This window comes from Pinus tabuliformis, chromosome 8, assembly GCF_031772625.1.
Source record: "Pinus tabuliformis cultivar Carrire ecotype Pingquan chromosome 8, CPIR1, whole genome shotgun sequence".
In the NCBI taxonomy this organism is placed as follows: Eukaryota; Viridiplantae; Streptophyta; class Pinopsida; order Pinales; family Pinaceae; genus Pinus; species Pinus tabuliformis.
Window position 1 is genome coordinate 2040574033 of NC_142294.1, and position 19629 is coordinate 2040593661.

Below are 19629 nucleotides of genomic sequence, written 5' to 3' on the forward strand. Positions count from 1 at the left end.
TAAACTCCAATCTTTTGGTGCAGTCAACTTTTTCATCTTGAAGAATGCGACCTCTAAAGTCATCATAAGAAGAGATTTTGTACCCTGGGCCAACAGTTGCAATAGCATCAACAGCAAGTTGGAAAAATGGATTATTTCTTGCAACACTGAAAGGAATATCACTCCAAAGGAGAAACTTGCCCAACAACTTGTTAGCTTGTTCTTTCTCTTTTTTAAAGCATTGAGGTGATAGATGGTTGTGAACCAGACGTGGTTCTAGGAACAAAAAATGATGAGGCAGCTACAGGGTTGGTTGTAGACATTGATGCTGAAGTAGAACTAGTGCCACTTCCATATTCACCTGAGCCTAACACCCTCCCTGCTAGTTGCTTCTTCATTTCTGCTTTGGCCACTCTCTCTTGCTCTAATTCTTCCAATGATCTCATGGCTCTTTGGATGATTTCCGCATTTGTATTTTCGCAAGGCTCTACATGATGTCCATGGATTTGTGTAAGGTGATACTTCAATCTATAAACCCCTACTTACATATGCTGCCCACACAACTTGCAAGACAAGTTCAATTTATCAAACCCTCCATCAGGTTCATCAAATTCCCATAGAGGGTCTAATTTCCTTGGCATGTTTGTAACTTGGTTGAACTCTTGAGTTATAATGTAAGATGAAGTTTGAACTTTGAAGTTGAACCTATGGCACAAAAAGAATTGCAAGTTACAAAAAAAAAAAAAATTACATACATGACACAACGCATTGCATTTTTGACAATTTAACAAACAAAAAAAACCTCAACTCAATCCAAAATGAACTCTCTCCACTCTATGCAACAAAAATGAGAAAAAAAGACCATCAAATGCACTCAATTTTTTTTGATAAATATTGGGTTATAAAAACCCAAGCAAAAACAAGAAAAAACCAAAACAAAATGGCCAAATTTGGTGTGCCCATACCTGGAAACCACGGTTTGCCGAAGAAATTTGATCCAAAGACGAAATTCTCTTACTTGGGATGCTAAAATCTCCAAGCTTCCTCCTCCTCTGCCCTAGTAGACTCCTTCCAGGGTTTCTCTCCTCCTTAGCTCTCAATCCACGCTGCTGTCTGTTCAAAATGACAAAAAAAATCATGTTTTCCCTTATAAAAACGCATTGTTTGCCACCTTCACGATAACTTCCCATCGAATTGCAATAACTTCGAAATTATCGCGATTTTTTGAAGCTAGCGCGATTTTTTCACCGATTTTTTGGAAAAAAACCACGTAGTAATCGGGCGATAGTATCGGCATTTTGAAAAACCCATGATTTTTTATTGTGATCGCGATTTTCGCAACACTGCTTGAAACATCTAAAGAAATCTATGATAAGCTGGTGGAGCTATTCTCAGTTAGTACAATTGGAGAAGTGATATCGTTGCGTAATGAATTATATAAAATGAAGATATCCAAGGAAGAAGGAATAGCTCCCTACTTCATGAAGGTCTCTGAGATGAGAGACCAACTGCAAGAACTGGGAGAAGTTATGTTAGACAGAGAGATGACAATTGTGGTGCTCAATGCATTACCTGAGGAATGGGGCAACTTCACATCAAGTATATATGCCAAGAAGGAAGCTACCCCGTTGAATGAACTTTGGTCTCTATTCAAAATTGGGGAGACCAGACTCAAAGCCAAAGATGATGTGGGATCAAAGGAACAAGCATTTGCTGTGATGGCCAAAAGAAAAAGAAAATTTGGCAAGTTTGGTCCACATAGAGCGTAAAGGAGATATGTTCAAAGTCCAATGCTTCGACTGCCAAGAATATGGACACTATAAGAGGGATTGTCCTAAGTTCAAGGAGGACAACAATAAGAGGAAACGAGAAGAAGCCCACATTACCAAAGAAGTGAAAGAAGAAGATCAGAAGCAGAAGGAGGACCCTTTGGATCTCTACTATGACTAATATCAACTTATTCACATAAGTCTTCTTTAAAATTTTGGGTATCATAGGATCATGTAGCAGTAGGATAGAATGCATGTTTTATGGGAATGACATCTTTAGGAATATAGGAGCATTATGTAGAGATAGCTCAGATAAAGATATTCATGTAGGAAGGATGTAGCCATTGGATAACCTCATCAATACATAAAGAAATGATCATGATCAAGAAGAATCATCTTAGAAGACCACTATCTTTAGCAGAAAGGAGAATTTGCAGGGTGAGGACTTTAAGGATCCTCCGACAAAGTCTTCAATAGAGGGTTCATGACTTTCAAGAAAGGCAGATGTTTCGATAGGAATTCCACTTACAGGGATTCAAGAAAGGATGATATGCAGGCAAGGAAAGATGTAACAAAGCAAAGGGGATTGAGGTAATGTCAATCTAGGAAGCTGAGATGATCAAGGAAAGAACTAAGATGAAGTATGTATGCATCTATGTTTTCAGTTAATTCATGTCATCATCTGTGTTAATGAGCATGGGGAATTTCTTTGGAAGCATGGTCAAGAAGAAAAGGATAGATCTCTTTCATTAAAAATATGCATGAAGGCATGGTTCACACACTGATGAAGGTCAATATGAGAAATGTCCTCATATGGAGTATGAGGAGGTTGACTAAGAAACCTATGAAGAAGCATATAAGAAAAGAGATCAGGGATAAAAGGACACCATGGACACTAGGAATCAACATCCGACAGATTTGTTGAAGGCATCTCCCGGAAGAAGGCACGAGAATTCTGACAAAGGAAGAAAAAGATCAAAGGACCCTTGACACCTGGAAAGGCCTTGGAGATGTGAAAATGTAGGATGCTGATGATTCAAGCCAACAAGATGTCATGATGGAAATCCATCTCATAAGGTACTATTTGATTTAATGTTATGCTTTGATTTCTTGAATAATATCTGGATAGGTTCATGCAGGGCTACTGGAACAAGGGTTGTAAGTACAAGTACAACTAGCATTCATGTGGTGGATGGAAATTCCTGAAAGAAACATGATAAAGAAGAAGTAGCCATATGACAAAGGTTCCAGATATGTATCAAGAAGGCCACTTTCCATGAAGAAAGAAATGACATGACAAACCAAGAAGGAAAGTGATCGATGGCTGATGCTCTACAAAGAAGAAGCTAGACTGAATTTCATGACATCAAGGAAAGAAATTGATCAAGCAGCTGAAGGACACACAAGAAGAAGTTGCTGATGAAAAAGGAGAGTCCCTAGTTGAGAAGGAGCTCTGGCAAGTCCCTGATTAAGAGGGACCTTGGGCAAGTCCTTGGTCAAAGAGAGCTGAGGTACATTCCTTTATAGGAATGGGCATATCTTCCCTAGTTGAGAGGGAGAGATAGACACAACATTCTTGTCTTCACTTGGGAAGAAAGAATGGAGGATTGGGTAATCATCTAGCATACAATGCTCTTTGAGGATGTGTAGGACATCCAAGATAAGAGTAGGCAAGAGGACTGGTATTCTTTGAGGGCTGAGAACCCAAGAGAAGAATAGTCCTAGAAGGTCATACTCAGTGAACACCCGGGTGGGTATGTACCTTGAGAGAATGATGAAGGTGTCTATAGTCCTTGGTCTCGCCAACATTGTGCTCTGATCTATTGAGAGATAGAGCTATTAGTGAAGGCCTTGATGTGGAAACAATGTTGGTTACTATGATGCTATAACAGATGGATTGCTAATCCGATTTCTCTTATGTGAATTCTTCAGATTGAAAATGTCCAAACACCTTGTAAAATGATTTATGAAATCCTCCCTAGTTAAGAGGGAGTGTTGAAGAAAGCGTAACTAGGTTTTGTCTTCATAAATGTAATTTTGATCTTTGTACTTGTAAAAGAAAAGAATTATTATTTTTGTAATTATCAAGAATGGGTTTCTTGCCCATTTGATAGGTCAAGCACATGTTTAAGTGCTTCTGGTAAAGTCAAATAGTCAATGTAATTGTTGAAGACCCATGTGGGCATGTTACACTATGTAACCTATGTAATTATGTCAAAGATATTTGTCAAAAGTCATCCTCCAAAGCACAAGGACAAGTCTCCTCTTCAAGTCGGCTTAAAGAATAAATTTTGGTGCCCTTAAAGTCATGTCGACTCAAAAGGAGGGACAAACTCCTATATATAGGGAAATTCGGCCTCACCATTAGACCATCAATCATCTCTGAAATCAGTGAGCAAGGAAGGACGAAAAAGAGGTGCGAAAAAGGAGCATTGAAGTGATTCTAGGGCAGTGAAGAAGAGGAAAGAGAAACCGAGTTTGGGAGGACTGTTTTTGGGCCTAATTTTGTCACACGTGCAAAGAAAGGAGGGCAGTTCTGCAGTCACATCAGATCCACAAGGGCAGCAACATAATAGAGTTCGATTGGGCTAAGAAGTGACTCCAAATAAGCCTCCATCTCAAGCGAAGGAGGTCCCACATCTAGCGAAGGAAGGGAGCAAGTAAAAAGGGCTATCTCAAGCCCTAGATCAGCCACACGTGCGAAGAAATCAGATTTGCACTAGGGTTAAGAGGATCAACCTCTAAACTCAAAGATACACCAGAAGAAGAGGCTCATTATCTAGTCGAAATATCAAGAAGAAGAAAGATTGCCAAGCGAAGGAAAGGAAGGCACCAAAGAAGAGGTCTCTAAGGAGACCTAGGGTTTCTGTAGTTGCCGGAAAAAGAGCTATTAGTTGCCAGAAGAAGTGCGAAGGAAGAGATCAAGGTACAAAGGAGAAGAAGACATTGATTGAAGAACAAAAGGAAGAGAGACTGTGTCTAGTAGACTAAGTGCCTTGTAATAAAATAATCTAACCAAATAGCTAGAATAATTCCCAAATCACTTTTACAGAGATTCGATAAATAACACTAGGACTCATTTAAGATCCTGATGACATCCGCCTTGGCTTTTGGGTGAGTCTGGAGGGAAAAACACCGCTGATGATCCGTGTTTAGAAACACACATGAATTAGTGAGATGAAAAATCTCCTAGGATGGAAATCATCATTAGAAAAATAAATTTACCTAGATTGTTACATACATTTGTCTTACTAGGATCATTTACATTACAAATTGCAGAATGAGTTTACAAAACTCCAGTGCACATATGGTTCATAATGATGAATCTGTGGATCAACTGAGTGCTCAGACATGATGGAAATCCGTGCGCGAAAAAACGTACAACTATGGGATAGTTGACATGGAGTGGTCAACATCTGGCTCTACTTGGGGACATGTTGCTTCATTGAAGGAATGTGAGAATCCAGAATCTGCACCCAAAGAAAACATAAAATGACATAAGTAGCGTCCATCCAAATATAATCTAAAAATCATCATACAACATTAAGCACATAAAATTAGAAGCTCTTCATTTATTAACTATTCTACTAACATGAAAATATAAATTTAATCTAACTGCAAAGTGAAAATGCTGAAATAACAGGGTGTTAGGTTAGAGATACAATACAAAGGATGCGTTATGGCATCAAATGTGTTCAATATAGTGCATACTGAGCATTTGCTTGCTTTTAGGCAAATCTGTGGGCTATTTTTCGGATGTGCTCTGTCCAATCCTGCATACGGTAGGATTATGTCTTATCTGAAAATTGAGCTGCTCGCGGCCATCAGATGCATCAAACTGCTTGCTTATTCTTTTTCATTTTTGCTTCAGGCTTTTCTTCGTGGTAGGCTGTATCGCTGATGATGTTGAACATTCTGTTTGGGAACTTTCATGCGAAGTATGTAAGATATTTGTGACATGCCTCTCTTCATTTTGCATCTGTTTTGTGATAAATGATGGATCAGTTGTACAAGTCTTATGAGTTATAACTTGATCCTTTTCAATTTCTTCTCTGATCATGTCATCCTCAGCTAAATCTTCGTTAATGGGGTCAACCACTTTCTTAGGATATTCACAACAAGACAGGACCTGCTTTAATGGATTGAGAGAGTTATGATTTGTTGAAAGCTCCTTGATTTTCTGCCATCTATCATCTGGATCAGACTGAAACTTTTGTACCTGTGATTTCCTTTCTTCCAACCTCTTATGTATGGAACTCATTTCTCTGGCATGCCTTACTATTAATTTCGCTTGATTGAGCTCAGTTTTCACGAATCTGTCTTGCAGAGTGATATGATTAGCCTCCATAGTTTTCATTTCCCGAGTGTGCTTTGCTTCCATTGCAATCATATGATTTTGAATAATGGACATCTGATTAGAATGATTAACTTCCATTATCTTTACTCTGTTTTTGATGGTATCCATTCTTCCATATTTATAACACATGGTGCTTGTTTTTACTCTATGGCCAATAATCTATTTTAAAGAGATATTTGACCAACTTCCATGTCCTTTATAATTTTATCATTCTTCGCTTTGACGCCCATGAAACGATTTTCCATATAGTTTGCCTCTTTCTTATGATTTGCTTGCATGGTAGCTAACTGATTGTTGTGATCAAATTCCATGATGGCCATTTCTTCCACATGTCTTTCTTCCATGGCAGTCATTCAATTGGAGTGATTGAATTCCATGATCATTATCTTTTCCTCTAAGGCTAATAATTTGTTTTGTATCGAATCAATTTCCCTGGCATGATCGACTATTAATCTTTCTTGGTTAAATTCCATATCTTTAATAAGTTGAGCCTGATTAACCTCTGTATTCGTGATTACTTGAGCTTGATTTAACTATGTCTTTAACCATCTGAATCAATTCCTTAACTAGATGCTTATCGTTGTCAACACTGATTTGACAACTTGTTTCCTTTTGTCCACTATCATGGATTTGTCTTGCAATAGTACACGTGGATTCATCATGAGAATTGTCTTGAAATCTTCTGTTGATAGTTGAGTTCTTTACAAGATCTCTTTCACTCTTTTGCATAGTACTAGGGGCACAAGGCGAGTCACCTTGTTTCATATATCTATCCTTAAAAGCATTGATGATGTATTGTAAAGAAGCGAAAGAATCCTCAGGACAATTATGAAACCAATCCATAGCATCACCGTCTAAGGAAAAGGCAAAGAGACGTATCTTGACATTTTCATGATTTTATTGTGAAGGAAGACAATATCTGGTTATTATATGAGTAACCTTATGGAGATGCTTTCCAGTAGTGGCTGAATCACCACCCGAGAACAAAGGCAATTTATGAATGGCATCTTCCGACATATCATGAAGAGTATTATCCATGATGACTTGCTTAAGGGGGGGAATGTAACAACCAAATGGATGCTAGAGAGATAGATCTTTGGTCAAGAAAATAAAAAAAGATCCACAAGAAGCGAGCTTCTAGCAGAAATTCTTGTAAGAAATGAAAGAAATGGAGTCACCACTTGAGCATGAATCTAACCTTAAGATTCCAAAGGCAGAAACTGAAAGGTCAGTCGAGAGAAGCAGATGGATATCAGGGAGGGTTTCTTGTCTGGGAGTAAATGGATGAATAAGTGGAGTCGCCACCCAAACAGGAAATCAACTGAAATGTCCAGGTGCTAAAGGCGCAGATGAAAGGATTAATGAGATGACGAAAGATATGATGATGAAAAGATGAAGAGATGATATGACTCTATAAAATGTGGCGTTGATGGGACAAAAAATGATAAGAGATTGAAAAAATAAATGAGATGAATGTTGTAAAGCCAAGGTCCAATAAATTGGTCCCCGACAACAACACCAAGAAATGTTGGCGTTGTTGGCTTAAATGAAAGATAGAAAGATGAAAGCAAAAAAAAGGAAAAAATGATGTTGTGAATCTTGCAACAAGATAAACTTGATGCCTTGGTAACAACACCAAAAATGTTGTGCCACTTTGACATGCTAATGAACGACGAAAAAGATTAGAAGATTAGAAAAATGTCGCGAGGACCAAAGACAAAAAAACTCTATCCCCGATAACGATGCCAAAAAATGTTGTTGCATAGAATGTCTAGGCACCGCGACAACAACTCAGATTGGGAGCTGTCACACGGATCCCCAATCTTTCTCTTTGGGTTGTCTCCCAAGAGCAGACTAAGGGGGGTAGACCCTATGGAAATGGAATGAGGGAAGATTAGTTGGGAACCAACCAATCTAGGAGACAAAGTTAAGCAACCAATACTTGTTCAGATTGCACAAGATTTTGAAGGATTCAATTTGATTTCAGGAAAATGATACCAGCGCCTTGTGTAGTCAACTTTCTTGCGGAGGAAATAAAGTCCAAGTAATGGATGGGAAACTGCTGCTGAATGATTCGACTATCTTATATGCAAATGCAAAACTTAAAGCTATGTGAAATGTAGGGACTTGGTTAATTTTAGTTAAATGCCTGTTCTAAGTTTGATCCCTTAATGTTTCTATCGACCAAGCTTATGCTTGGAAGTAAAATTTTAATGTGCAAGTACTAGCTTAGTATGCAAATGCAAAGTGAAATGATGTGATGGTGAAAGGAGGGCCTAAAATTATTTCTGAAATATGTCTTGAGTGTTATTTAACTTAAGGCTCAAAAAAATGATCTTAATGTGAAAACAAATACTTATACCAACAATGTAAAATATGAAGTCTGCACAAATAATTACTGAAATATACAATAGGAAACCAATGTAAAATGCTGGAAATAAAACACTTAATATTCATAAATCCATTTGTATGAAATACTCAATCAAAGATCATTAGATGCATAAGTAAAACTAAATTAATCCTTCCTGAATGAGCATGTAAAAACAAATGTACTTCAGAAAATAAATTAAGTGTTTAAATTCAGATCACAACAACTAGGTGCAAAGCCTGAAATATTAGTTCTAGTAATTTTCTCTTAAAACAAATGATAATGCCAACAATTTATTTTTAAACCAGTAGTCCTATTACCATGCAAGATTCAAATTTTTTCTGTGTAACAACGAAAACTTCAAATGACAAACTGATAACTAATAATTCAGAAAATTTATGAGTTTAAATATTTTCAATCTAATGATGCATTTGATATTAAAAGTCAGAAATAAATTACCAAAAGAGCAGTGAAATAATATTCAGAAATTTGTCACTTAGCATCCAAAAAGTTTATGGATATATATATATATATATATTTATTTTATTTTTATTTTTATTTATTTATTTTATTTTATTTTATTTTATTTTTTAATTTTATTTATTTTATTTTATTTTATTTATTTATTTATTATTATTTTTTTTTTTCTGAAATGTAATGTAGTAAAAAATGTAAATTAAATTTGCTGCTAAACTTCAGCTAATTGAGAATCTATGCCAGTTAAAAGATGTAAACTAAATTCGCTGCTAAACTTCAGCTAATTGAGAATCTATGCCAGTTTTAGCCTTGCTTTCAATCAGATAATTGAAATGAGGAAAGGTTTAGAGGATGTGTGCTAGTGAGCCCTTAGGGGCTTGAAGACACTTGGAGACAAGCTGCCCAAGTCATTGAAGATCTTCAACTCAGAAATTTTTTTGGGAAAATTTTTTGTTAAAAACTTTGTTAATTTTTTTTTGGGAATTTTTAGGAAAAATTTAGTTACAAAATTATGGTGATAGGGAATGAAAGAAGGGAGGCTTCGGGGTGAGAAGAGGCAGCGAAAAGGAGGAGGTCGAGAGGGAAATGAAGGAGGTCGAGAAAGGGAGAGGGAGGTAGAGAAGGCAAGGGAGAAGAGGGATAAGGAGAAAAGGGAAAACAAAAGAGAAAGGAGGAGGGAGGCCGAGAATGAAGAGGGGATGCCGAGAAGGAAGGGAGGCCGAGAATGAAGAAAGGAGGCCGAGAAGGAGGTTGGAGATGTCCAGCGCAGGGCCTCAAGGCCTTAAAATTTTTTCCCACGATCTTCTTGAGATTTCTCTTCAACCTGCAAACAAAATGGAGATGCCCTTCGAGGCCTAGATCTGTCTCCAGAATCCACAAAAATTGTCTTCAATCTTCAGATCTGTCCCTACACAAACAAAAGATAGCAAACCCCAAAACATGTGCATGCAAAAATATGAAATAGCCAAAAACCCCTATGAATTAAAATAATTGATTTTTACAAATCTACAATATATTCTACAGATCTAGCAGATCTATATAGATCAAAGCCCTCTATTAGGCAGATTTAAACATTTTTGCACAAATTTACAAATAAACTATAAATTTTAAAGAGGCTCAAGTCCAAGAAAAACCCTGCAAGTACAAAATTTTGTAAAATGACTTCAGAAATTAAAAATAGTGGGCTCCTCAAATTTTGTAATCTGAGAGTCAGTGGGTCTAGCTAAAAACTTCCCAAAGTCAAACGCTCAAATCCTAAATGATAACCTCTGCACACTTAGATCTAATTGTTATATTAATAGAGATTCAAAATGATCATAAAATCATTAAGAAATAGAGATACGTGCTACTTCTATCAAATCAAAATGATATTTTAAAAACCCAGAAATCTGTGCATAGATCAATCCTCAAAGGCTATTATCCACCAAATACAAATAAAAGCAACAGAGTATTAAGAGCAATATTACCACATAAATCTGTAAGAGAAACAACACGGTCTAAAACCCCAAAGTCTTTGTGTTTTATTAACCAGAAAAAAGTTGCAAAAGTTTTCTCAGTGCAAGTATACGATTCAAACATCGGATCCAAATAATGGAGAGAGACCTCTAATTTGTAGGTAAATTCTCCAAGGGCTATTTGGCTTGATCCCCGCCAAAGCAATCTCAACAGTTGGTGAAGATCAAATGATTTTTTAATCATCGCCGTTGAAATAAAGTTACTTTTGAGGAAATTCGAATTTGATTTTTAATTTCCTTTTAATTAACTCAAAAATGATTATTTTGAGTTAATTGTCTCAAAAAATTGACTTTGACTTAACTACTATGGCCCAAGGGGCCAAGATATATTGAAATGTTCAATACAGTACATCTGACATGCCATGGAGATAAATTAAGAAAATTCAAAAGCGTTTGGTTGCAAACAAATTCAAGATTAAAAGTGTAGTTTCTTATGCTATCTTGTTAAGTGAAACAGGGACTGCTTCTATTGAAGCAATTGCTATGGCGCTAGTCACAAGGTATTTAAAAAAAATTGAGCAAATGGAAGAGGGTAGATGGCCTAAGGTTGTCTTTAATGACAGATTGTGCAAGAGAAGAAAAACTTGGATGCAACAAAATAAAAAATGGTTTAGTAAATGGGGTATTTGCTTGAATGCGTGTCCCATAGATATAAAAGCTTTTGTTATGGAAAAGTTCCACAAGCATACTTGGGATAAGGAGCTAGGAAGAAAGAAAAAGTATTATATTGAAGTGTTTAATCCCACTCATAGTGATCAACCAAAAGCATACATAGAGGCAAATATCTCTTGGAGAGCCAAAATTCTTATTGCTCAGTTAAGTACTAATTCTCATAAACTCCGTTGTGAAACAGGGCATTGGAAACGGCCAAAAGAAGTGTGGGAGGAAAGAGTATGCATTTTTTGTTCTTCCGGAAAAGTGGAAATAGAAAAATATTTCATTTTAGCATGTGAGTCCTTCAAAGACAACGGGGAAAGTTCGGCAGATATGCTGGTAGCTAGCTCTTGGGATAATCTATTTAGCGAGGGGTTTGTCGAGAACCTGGGAGCATTTATTTTGAAGCTTCACAGAAGAAGGGCCAAATACATCAAGAAGATGAAGAAGCAATCTGTCCCATAGGCTATCTTTAGCCTCGTGGATGTTAAAATAATTTCTTTTTTTCTTTCTTTCTATTCCCTTGGCCGGGGACATCCAAAAATTAAAAACTTTAAAACCCACAAATTTTAAATATTGGAGGATTTAATTTTTCCTTGGACCTAAATTAATTAAATTTCTGGCTTTTGCATTTTAATTTATTTTATCTAGAAAGTTTAATTAATTGACTCATGAGGGGATTATTTATTTTTTCAACCCTCTAATACTTTAGCATTATAGCTAAAATATTATTTACATGAAATATTACATTTCTAACCCATGAAGGGGGAACACCCGTTTGTTATAGACCCTCAACACTTACCCATTTCTGCGACACAAAATATGACCTATAAGATTAAGTGTCTTGTAATAAAATAATCTAACCAAATAGCTAAAATTATTCCCAAATCACTTTTTATAGAAACTTGATAAATAACGCTAGGACTCATTTAATATCCTGATGACAAAATCCACCCTAGCTTTGGAGTGAGGAAGAGGGAAAAACTCTGCCGATCATCCATGTTTAGAAACACACATGAATCGGTGAGACGAAAAAACTCTGAGGATGGAAATCATCATTAGAAAAATAAATTTACCTAGGCTGTTACATACATTTGTCTTACAAGGATCATTTACATTACAAAATGCATAATGGGTTTACAAAACTCCAGTGTACATATGACTGATAATGATGAATCTGTGGATCATTTGAGTACTCGGACATGATGGAAATCCATGAGCGAAAAAATGTACAGCTATGGGGTAGTTGACATGGTGGTCAACATACCTCACAATAGATAATCCACCTTCATTGGATGAGTAAACTGGACAAAATGGGTGAGAGGCATGGGGCTGGCTATTCGTGGATCATGGTAGGAGCTTTTTGCTGACAAGTTGCATCATAAGAAAAAAAAATCTCCTAGGGTAATAGCATTATAAGGAAAACAATTTCTCCTATGGTAACAGGTTTGTAAGCCTCTGTTGAAGGGACACTTCCTCATCTCGAAGGGATGCATTACTTGAGTTGTGTATAAATGCACAATTCAAACTCTCATTTGTATTGTTTCATTGTGTGATCTTCTTGATCTGTATTATAAATTGTTTTATGCCTAAGGGCTATATCTTTGGTGATCTTTTATGCATGTCATTTCATTATTTTCTCTGTACTTGGGCATTGTACTTGGACATCTCTCTCTCTCTCTCATGCACTAGGCTTATCTCTCTCTAGTGCACTTGTGATAGAGTTACAGCAGAATTTTGATTTTGTATGGTTCCATTCTATTCCCTGCTTTCCTTTGTGAATCTCAACAAGGCTTCCAGCAATGCTGGGAGGATACAAAGGCCAGTTCCATAAATATTATTACGGTTGCAAGTCCACTAGATCTGTCCATTGTTTGTCTTGAGGCTCCCTGGTTTTGTCCACAGTTGCATGAAAATGTCACTTGTAGGCGTGCAAATTATTGGTACTGCATCAAAGTTTTGATTATAGTAGCTATTTATATTTTATGCATTTGATCTGGAAATATTGAAATTAAATACCATGAAGCTCCATTTTTAATGTAAAGATGAAGATTATACAAGAGCTCATAAATGCACTTATATCTATACTCAGAAGTCCACTAGATCTGTCCATTGTTTGTCTTGAGGCTTCCTGGTTTTGTCCACAGTTGCATGAAAATGTCACTTGTAGGCGTGCAAATTATTGGTACTGCATCAAAGTTTTGATTATAGTAGCTATTTATCTTTTATGCATTTGATCTGGAAATATTGAGATTAAATACCATGAGCTCCATTTTTAATGTAAAGATGAAGATTATACAAGAGCTCATAAATGCACTTATATCTATACTCAGAAGTCATTGCCACTTTTCGTTAGCTGATTAATAATTATGTTTGAATTTCACAAGTATTGCAGGATGTCCTATCTTACGAGTGGTTAGAAGACTGTTTGAAAGAAGGATCAAAACTACCAGAGGACCATTATCGTATTGAGGTATCAACATCAACACCTAAGTCTGTATCAAAACTTTCAGAGGAAAATGATAGCAACAGTTCTGATCATAGTTCAAGGACCAAGAGGAGTAAAGTTTTGAGTAGCCATTCTGAGGTAACATCTCCATATAGGCATCGTAATGTAAATAAAGATCATCTGCCAATTGGTGAGGATGTTACCTCAAGAGGAAAAACATCTGCAAATGATTTAATAACAGAGGAATATACAAGAAGTGAAAATGGATCTCAGAAGGTGAACTCAAGTGATGGAACTGATTCTGATGGTCCAGCTGGTGATCAGTCAACATCCGAGGCTTTGGTCTCTGGTACACAAAACGCTGCAGGTGTGTTGAACAAGGAGGTACAAGTCAAACTAGCTAACCTGTCTTCATATTTAAACTCCTTTACTATCTTTTTAGAGTGATTCATGTAAAGCTGAGAAGCGTGCCATTATATTATATATCTTTATGTTTTCATCTATGGCATGAAGTTTGGTCTAACTGGATTCTGTCTCTTCCATTTATGGTGGCATATGTGTATCACTGGAAGTTGTTTTGAATGTGAAAAATGTACTGTTGGCTTGTCTTTCTCTTCATGAAATGCGAGGTTGAAAATGCTGTCCATGTATAGATAGAGCTTAAGAATAAATAATTGCAACCTCTATGGTTTTTGTCCCAGGGATTGTTAAGTCATGAGTGCGATAATGTCAGAATTTACATTTCATATGCTTGTGCAGTTATTACCTTCATACAATCCTCCTGATTTAAACCGAAATATTACCAAGCCGTTTGAAAAGCTTCGCAGCATCTACAAAGATGGTAAACAATTTTTGAGTGAGGAGTAATGCTTTAGCACAGTTTATTTGTATTCTCAGGCAAAAGTGGCTAATTTCATGGTTGTATGTTCAGCACTAGGTGATGATCGGAGGTCTTTCAGCTACAATAAGGCTCTCTCGGTATTGGAGAAAATTCCTTTCAAAATTGTCAGTGTTGATCAAGTTAAGGGCTTACCTGCTATAGGAAAATCTATGCAGGACCATGTAAGGATTTTCTTTACACCTATTTTTTTTCTAATTTTATGTCCTTGAAAAATCAATATTCATATGACCTTGAACATGCATGGTGGTGCTACCCCACAGCTACAACATTTGGCAACATGTCTGCTTTCACAATTGGTGAACAATTACTTCTGTAGAGTGATGTTTAGCAACTATATTAGTTTATTGTTTTTGACTTTTCGATCCTCATATTCTGGTGTGCAGATGGCCTATTTAGTAAACATAACTATTTGGTCATGTTATTGTTAACAATTCTTAGATAACGTATTTCGTTCCATAAATTAATGGTCTACCTTTTATAATATGGCTTAAAAATTTGTATGTTAGTTTGTAATTAATAGAATATAGATTCTAGATGGTTGATTCCCGAACGATTAACCATTCATGTACTGTGGATGATATTTTTATCTTCATTGATGTACAAATACGCATTTAAATTCAAATGCCAAATAAGTTGTTGAATATATGAAAACATGAATATTTGTACATCAATGAAGATAAAAATGTCATCCATAGTACATGAATGGTTAATGGATGCTCTTGGGATGCTGTAGTCTTGAGGATTTTTGGAAAATGGCATTGTTGATGCTTCCGCTCCCAAAAACTCTATTGCTCCACTCTGTGCTCTGGCAACCTTGGATGAGCCATGACCTTTTATGAGGAGACATGCCCCTTGGACTATTCATTCCACCTTTTGATGCAGCCCTGGAGGATGAAATGTAATTGTTCGATATTGTGGATACTAATGATCCACCAGGATGCTGTAGTCCCGAGGATTTTTGGAAAATAGCACTCTCGATGCTTCTGCTCCCAAAAACACTCCTGCTCCACTTCGTGTTCTAGAAAAATTGGATGAGGCATGACCTTTTATGAGGAGACATGCCCCATGGACTTATTATTCCACCTTTTGATGGAGTGATATGTCTTTTGAGGATGACATCACCCTTGTGAGACCTCTACACACATGTGGCCTTCTTGAGGCGATTTTTCATGTTTTATCATTGTATTTTTATATTTGAGGCTATTTTGAAGGTCGACTTGATGACCTATCCACCTTGTATCATGGATTTATTATTTTTAGGATTTTTAGCCTAGTTGAATGACTCTCTTGCAGACTTTGTTGATGTTGATTTTATCTCTTTTCATGGTTGGTTATGATGAGGCTAGGATGAATGCATGGTGAATCTAGTAGGTCAACTTCTTTTATTTTGGTTAGTGTTTTGTTGAATGAACTTAATCAAGTATTAAGCATGTTAGGATGGTATTTGTTTCATTATCCTTCTTAAACAAACCATTCTTCGAAGTCTTTGAGAAAGTAGCATGTTAGCACCTTGCCTTGATTCATCTTTGTAAATTGAGAGCCTTGATTTAAAGCACTAGGGTAAGAAGGTTAACTTGCCTTAGTTCTCTTTGAGTCTTGTATTTACTGTTTTCTTCCTTATTTGTCTTAGACTTCATTAGCTCTATGTGAAAATTTCATCTATCACAACAACTGGAATTTTTTCTAATTGTTAATTTATTTAACAATTTATCTGCTGTTTGCTACGACAAATATCAAATAATTCACAATGTGATTTTCACAAATAAACTGCGGAAGAAAATAGCACTAGAAATCCTTATTTGTCTTAGGCTTCATTAGCTATATGTGAAAATTTCATCTATCACAACAACTGTAAATTATTTTTCTAATTGTTAATTTATTTAACAATTTATCTGCTGTTGTGATTTTCACAAATAAACTGTGGAAGAAAATAGCACTAGAAATCGAGAAATAATCTAGCACACACATAAAATTGGAAATTATTTTTCTAATTGTTAATTTATTTAACAATTTATCTGTTGTTGTGATTTTCACAAAATAAACTGCGGAAGAAAATAACACTAGAAATCAAGAAATAATCTAGCACACACATAAAATTTACACAGTTATTTTTGGACCAATGTCCTCGGAAAAACCCAACTTGGGAAACCGATGCAACAACTTAGGGTTTTATTAGCAGCAGTGAGAAATTTTGAGTACAATTTGGATGCTGAAAACTGGCAATCTTGCAGAGAAAATACTGGCAAAAATATTGTGAGCAATTTTGTTCACCTCCACAGGCAATCTTGTCTCAATCAAGTCAATCGAACTGGCTCTCCAACTGCCTCTGCATGGGCCCTGTGTCAACTCTGTGCAGTCTTGAAATATGTTGGCTTGGAACTGCCTCTGATCCGCTTCTGAGTCATTGCCGTTGGTCTGGAGTACTCTGGCTTGGCCCTCTGGAAATTCTTCCGGCCACTAGCACTTGAAACGACCCTTTCTCTAGCTGAATTGAAATGCCCTCTAGAGGCTTCTGCGCAGCCCTTGTGTCAACCTCATTGTGGCTCTTTCTGTCTCTCTGCAATGCACTTCACCGGCTCTGGAAAATACTTCGTCCAACCTCACTGTCCTCGCCCCTCACTGTCTCTGCTTCGATCTTTGGCTCTTTGGCAACTGCTACTACTCTCTGGAAATCAAACTACAAAGGAAATCCAACTCCACAAGTGTCTCTAGTGTATTCTCCATCTACCCATCGACTTCTTCTTATAATCCTCTGTTGGAGCACCAACGACTAAGATTAAAACATAATCGATGGCCCAGATTAATTCCCTATCTATTCGTGTGAGTTTCTAGATGATTATCACCTTATCTCAATTAATATTGATTAATTCACCATATTCCCTAAGTTTAGACTTAGGAAATATTTAAAAATCGACTAATAATCTAATTAAGACACTTCTAGGTGGAATTTCTACAAACAATTTATGGGTTATGCAGATCTCATGTTTTTTAGCCTCTCCGCAAAGTTTTGAGACTACAACACATCCGATGCTACAAAAATTAACTCTCCCTCTTAGCGAACACTGTGTTCTAGTGCTGCACACCCTGCCACAACAACCTGTCTCTATACCACCCTCTGTCACACTGCTAATGTCTGACAGGAAACTCTGCTGGAAATGACTGCACTGCTCCCTCAGTCATGGTGCTGCTCCCTTGGTCACAGTGTTGCTTCCTCAGTCACCCAATATAGCCATATAAAATGAATCAAGCATTAGATGAGCAAGCGGTGGTGACATAAATGATACATGGTGATTTATTTTCTAGATGGCGTCCAGATCACATAGCAGAAGTTTGGTATTTGTATGTACTCCTTTGATGGGAATATTCTCTCATGATTTGCCTCAATGCAACAATTGCTTGGTTTTGGTTACTTCCATGGTAACGGGGATGATTTCCCAATTCCCACGCACAGTATCCTAGTCAATTGCCTCATGGGGACGACGTGGTGATTTCCCAATTCCCTCACACAATATTTGAGCCAATTACCTCACATGGGTGATGGGGAACGAAATGAATATTCTAGTCATACTTTTTTTTTACCATGGTGAATCAATAACTTGTTGGAGTAATTTGGGGGAGGCCCAAGATCAAACTGAGCGGCTTCGACTATAACACCAAGAGTATATCCAATATCCCGTAAGCCAGATAGATTAGGAATTTATGACTTAGCAAGAGTTGAAACTCCATGAGGGTGGGGGAGCCTATTCCTTGAGCCTTATCACAATGGGCCAAAGATGCCCCCCATGGGATTTGAAACCGGGTGGAGGGGATAACATTCCATTGTGCCAACTTCTCGGTCGCCCCATGAGGAGACTACTGTCATGGCTTGTATGGGATGGGTATAGTGGCGATAAAAGTGTTGTTAAGCAGTACTGATTTTGAACATGCCCTTTATTTAGGATGTGTCTCTTTCTAATTATGAATTATTATTATTATTATTTATAATTTATATATACTTAATACAAATAAACATGAATTTGAGATGAGATGACTATTTTTAGTTTTTTGAACACGCCCTTTATTTATGATGTGTCTCTTCTCTAATTATTGATATTATTATTTATATTTACATTTATTATAAATACATTTGAATTTGAGATGAGATGACTATTAGTTTTTCAGTTCTCAGACTTCTGCAATCAGTGCCTTGATGTGAATAATTTTCCAGTGTCATTGCAACTGTTTATAAATCGATGTTTCGGACCATACAAGTGTGGTCCATCCTCAATATGGTATGGACCACATCTGTATATTTTGAAATGTCAATCCATAAACTATTCTTAGTTTAATATTGAAATTTTTATTCTTAGCCTAAGACCTTGCAAATTAAGATCATTGCTTAAAAGATGCACTTTTTGCAATGTCAACAGTTATTATGACTACAAAATTCAAAACTTTTATGCTAGAATAAAAAAAGTTTATTCTTAGCTCTTCCATTTTTTAGCTTAAATACACAGATGTATTCAAGATGACTTTCCTAACAGCTATCTGGTTATATTGGTTTCCCATATTAAATTTCTATTCAAACTATGTATCTTTCTTCTAAATATTAGTTTCTTTTGAGATCATTTGTCATTTTGAGTTATAATGTGGCGCTGCTGGTCAACAGATTCAAGAGATTCTTCAGACTGGATGCTTGTCAAAGCTAGATCATTTTGAGAAGGATGAAAAGGTTTGTAACTTTGTACAAGTTGAATCCTTGTTCTTTTTTGTTCTTTTGTTTTGTGTTTTTGTTGAGATTATTAGAAGAGTTTTTATGCCAACATTTCTAGAGTGAACACTCCACTCATCACCATTGCTCTTCCATTGTACTGCTCCCCATGATGATCATCGAAGTGTTCACTTTAAAGATGTATAAAAACCTTTACACAGTAGAACCAGAAAAGTCATGGACAAAATCCACACTGAGGAGGGCAGATAGCTTGCTTGACTTTTAAGTGGCATGTCTACATGTGCTTTAGTTGATAGAAAATGAATATTGCTATTGCTGTAACATGTAACCATGAAGAAGACTCAAATACTTTATTTTGGGTGAACTTTTTATACTATCAAGTTATTTTTAGTGCTCATCATGCTTAAATATATTTTCGGGTAGATTTAGAAAAATTCAAAGATCTATTTT

The 19629-nt window shown here is 36.4% G+C and overlaps 1 protein-coding gene across 7 annotated transcripts in view; it reads left to right on the plus strand.

Annotated features, from left to right (window-relative positions):
* The window catches only part of POL{LAMBDA} (DNA polymerase lambda (POLL)), a 364299-nt gene that overhangs the window by 41382 nt on the left and 303288 nt on the right, over positions 1-19629 (plus strand). For all 7 annotated transcript variants that reach the window (XM_089374948.1, XM_089374949.1, XM_089374947.1 and 4 more), the window contains 4 exons: positions 13514-13951; positions 14327-14408; positions 14499-14629; positions 19117-19179. In XM_089374948.1, the coding sequence (XP_089231074.1) occupies positions 13514-13951; positions 14327-14408; positions 14499-14629; positions 19117-19179 (714 nt within the window). The remainder of the gene's footprint in view (positions 1-13513; positions 13952-14326; positions 14409-14498; positions 14630-19116; positions 19180-19629) is intronic.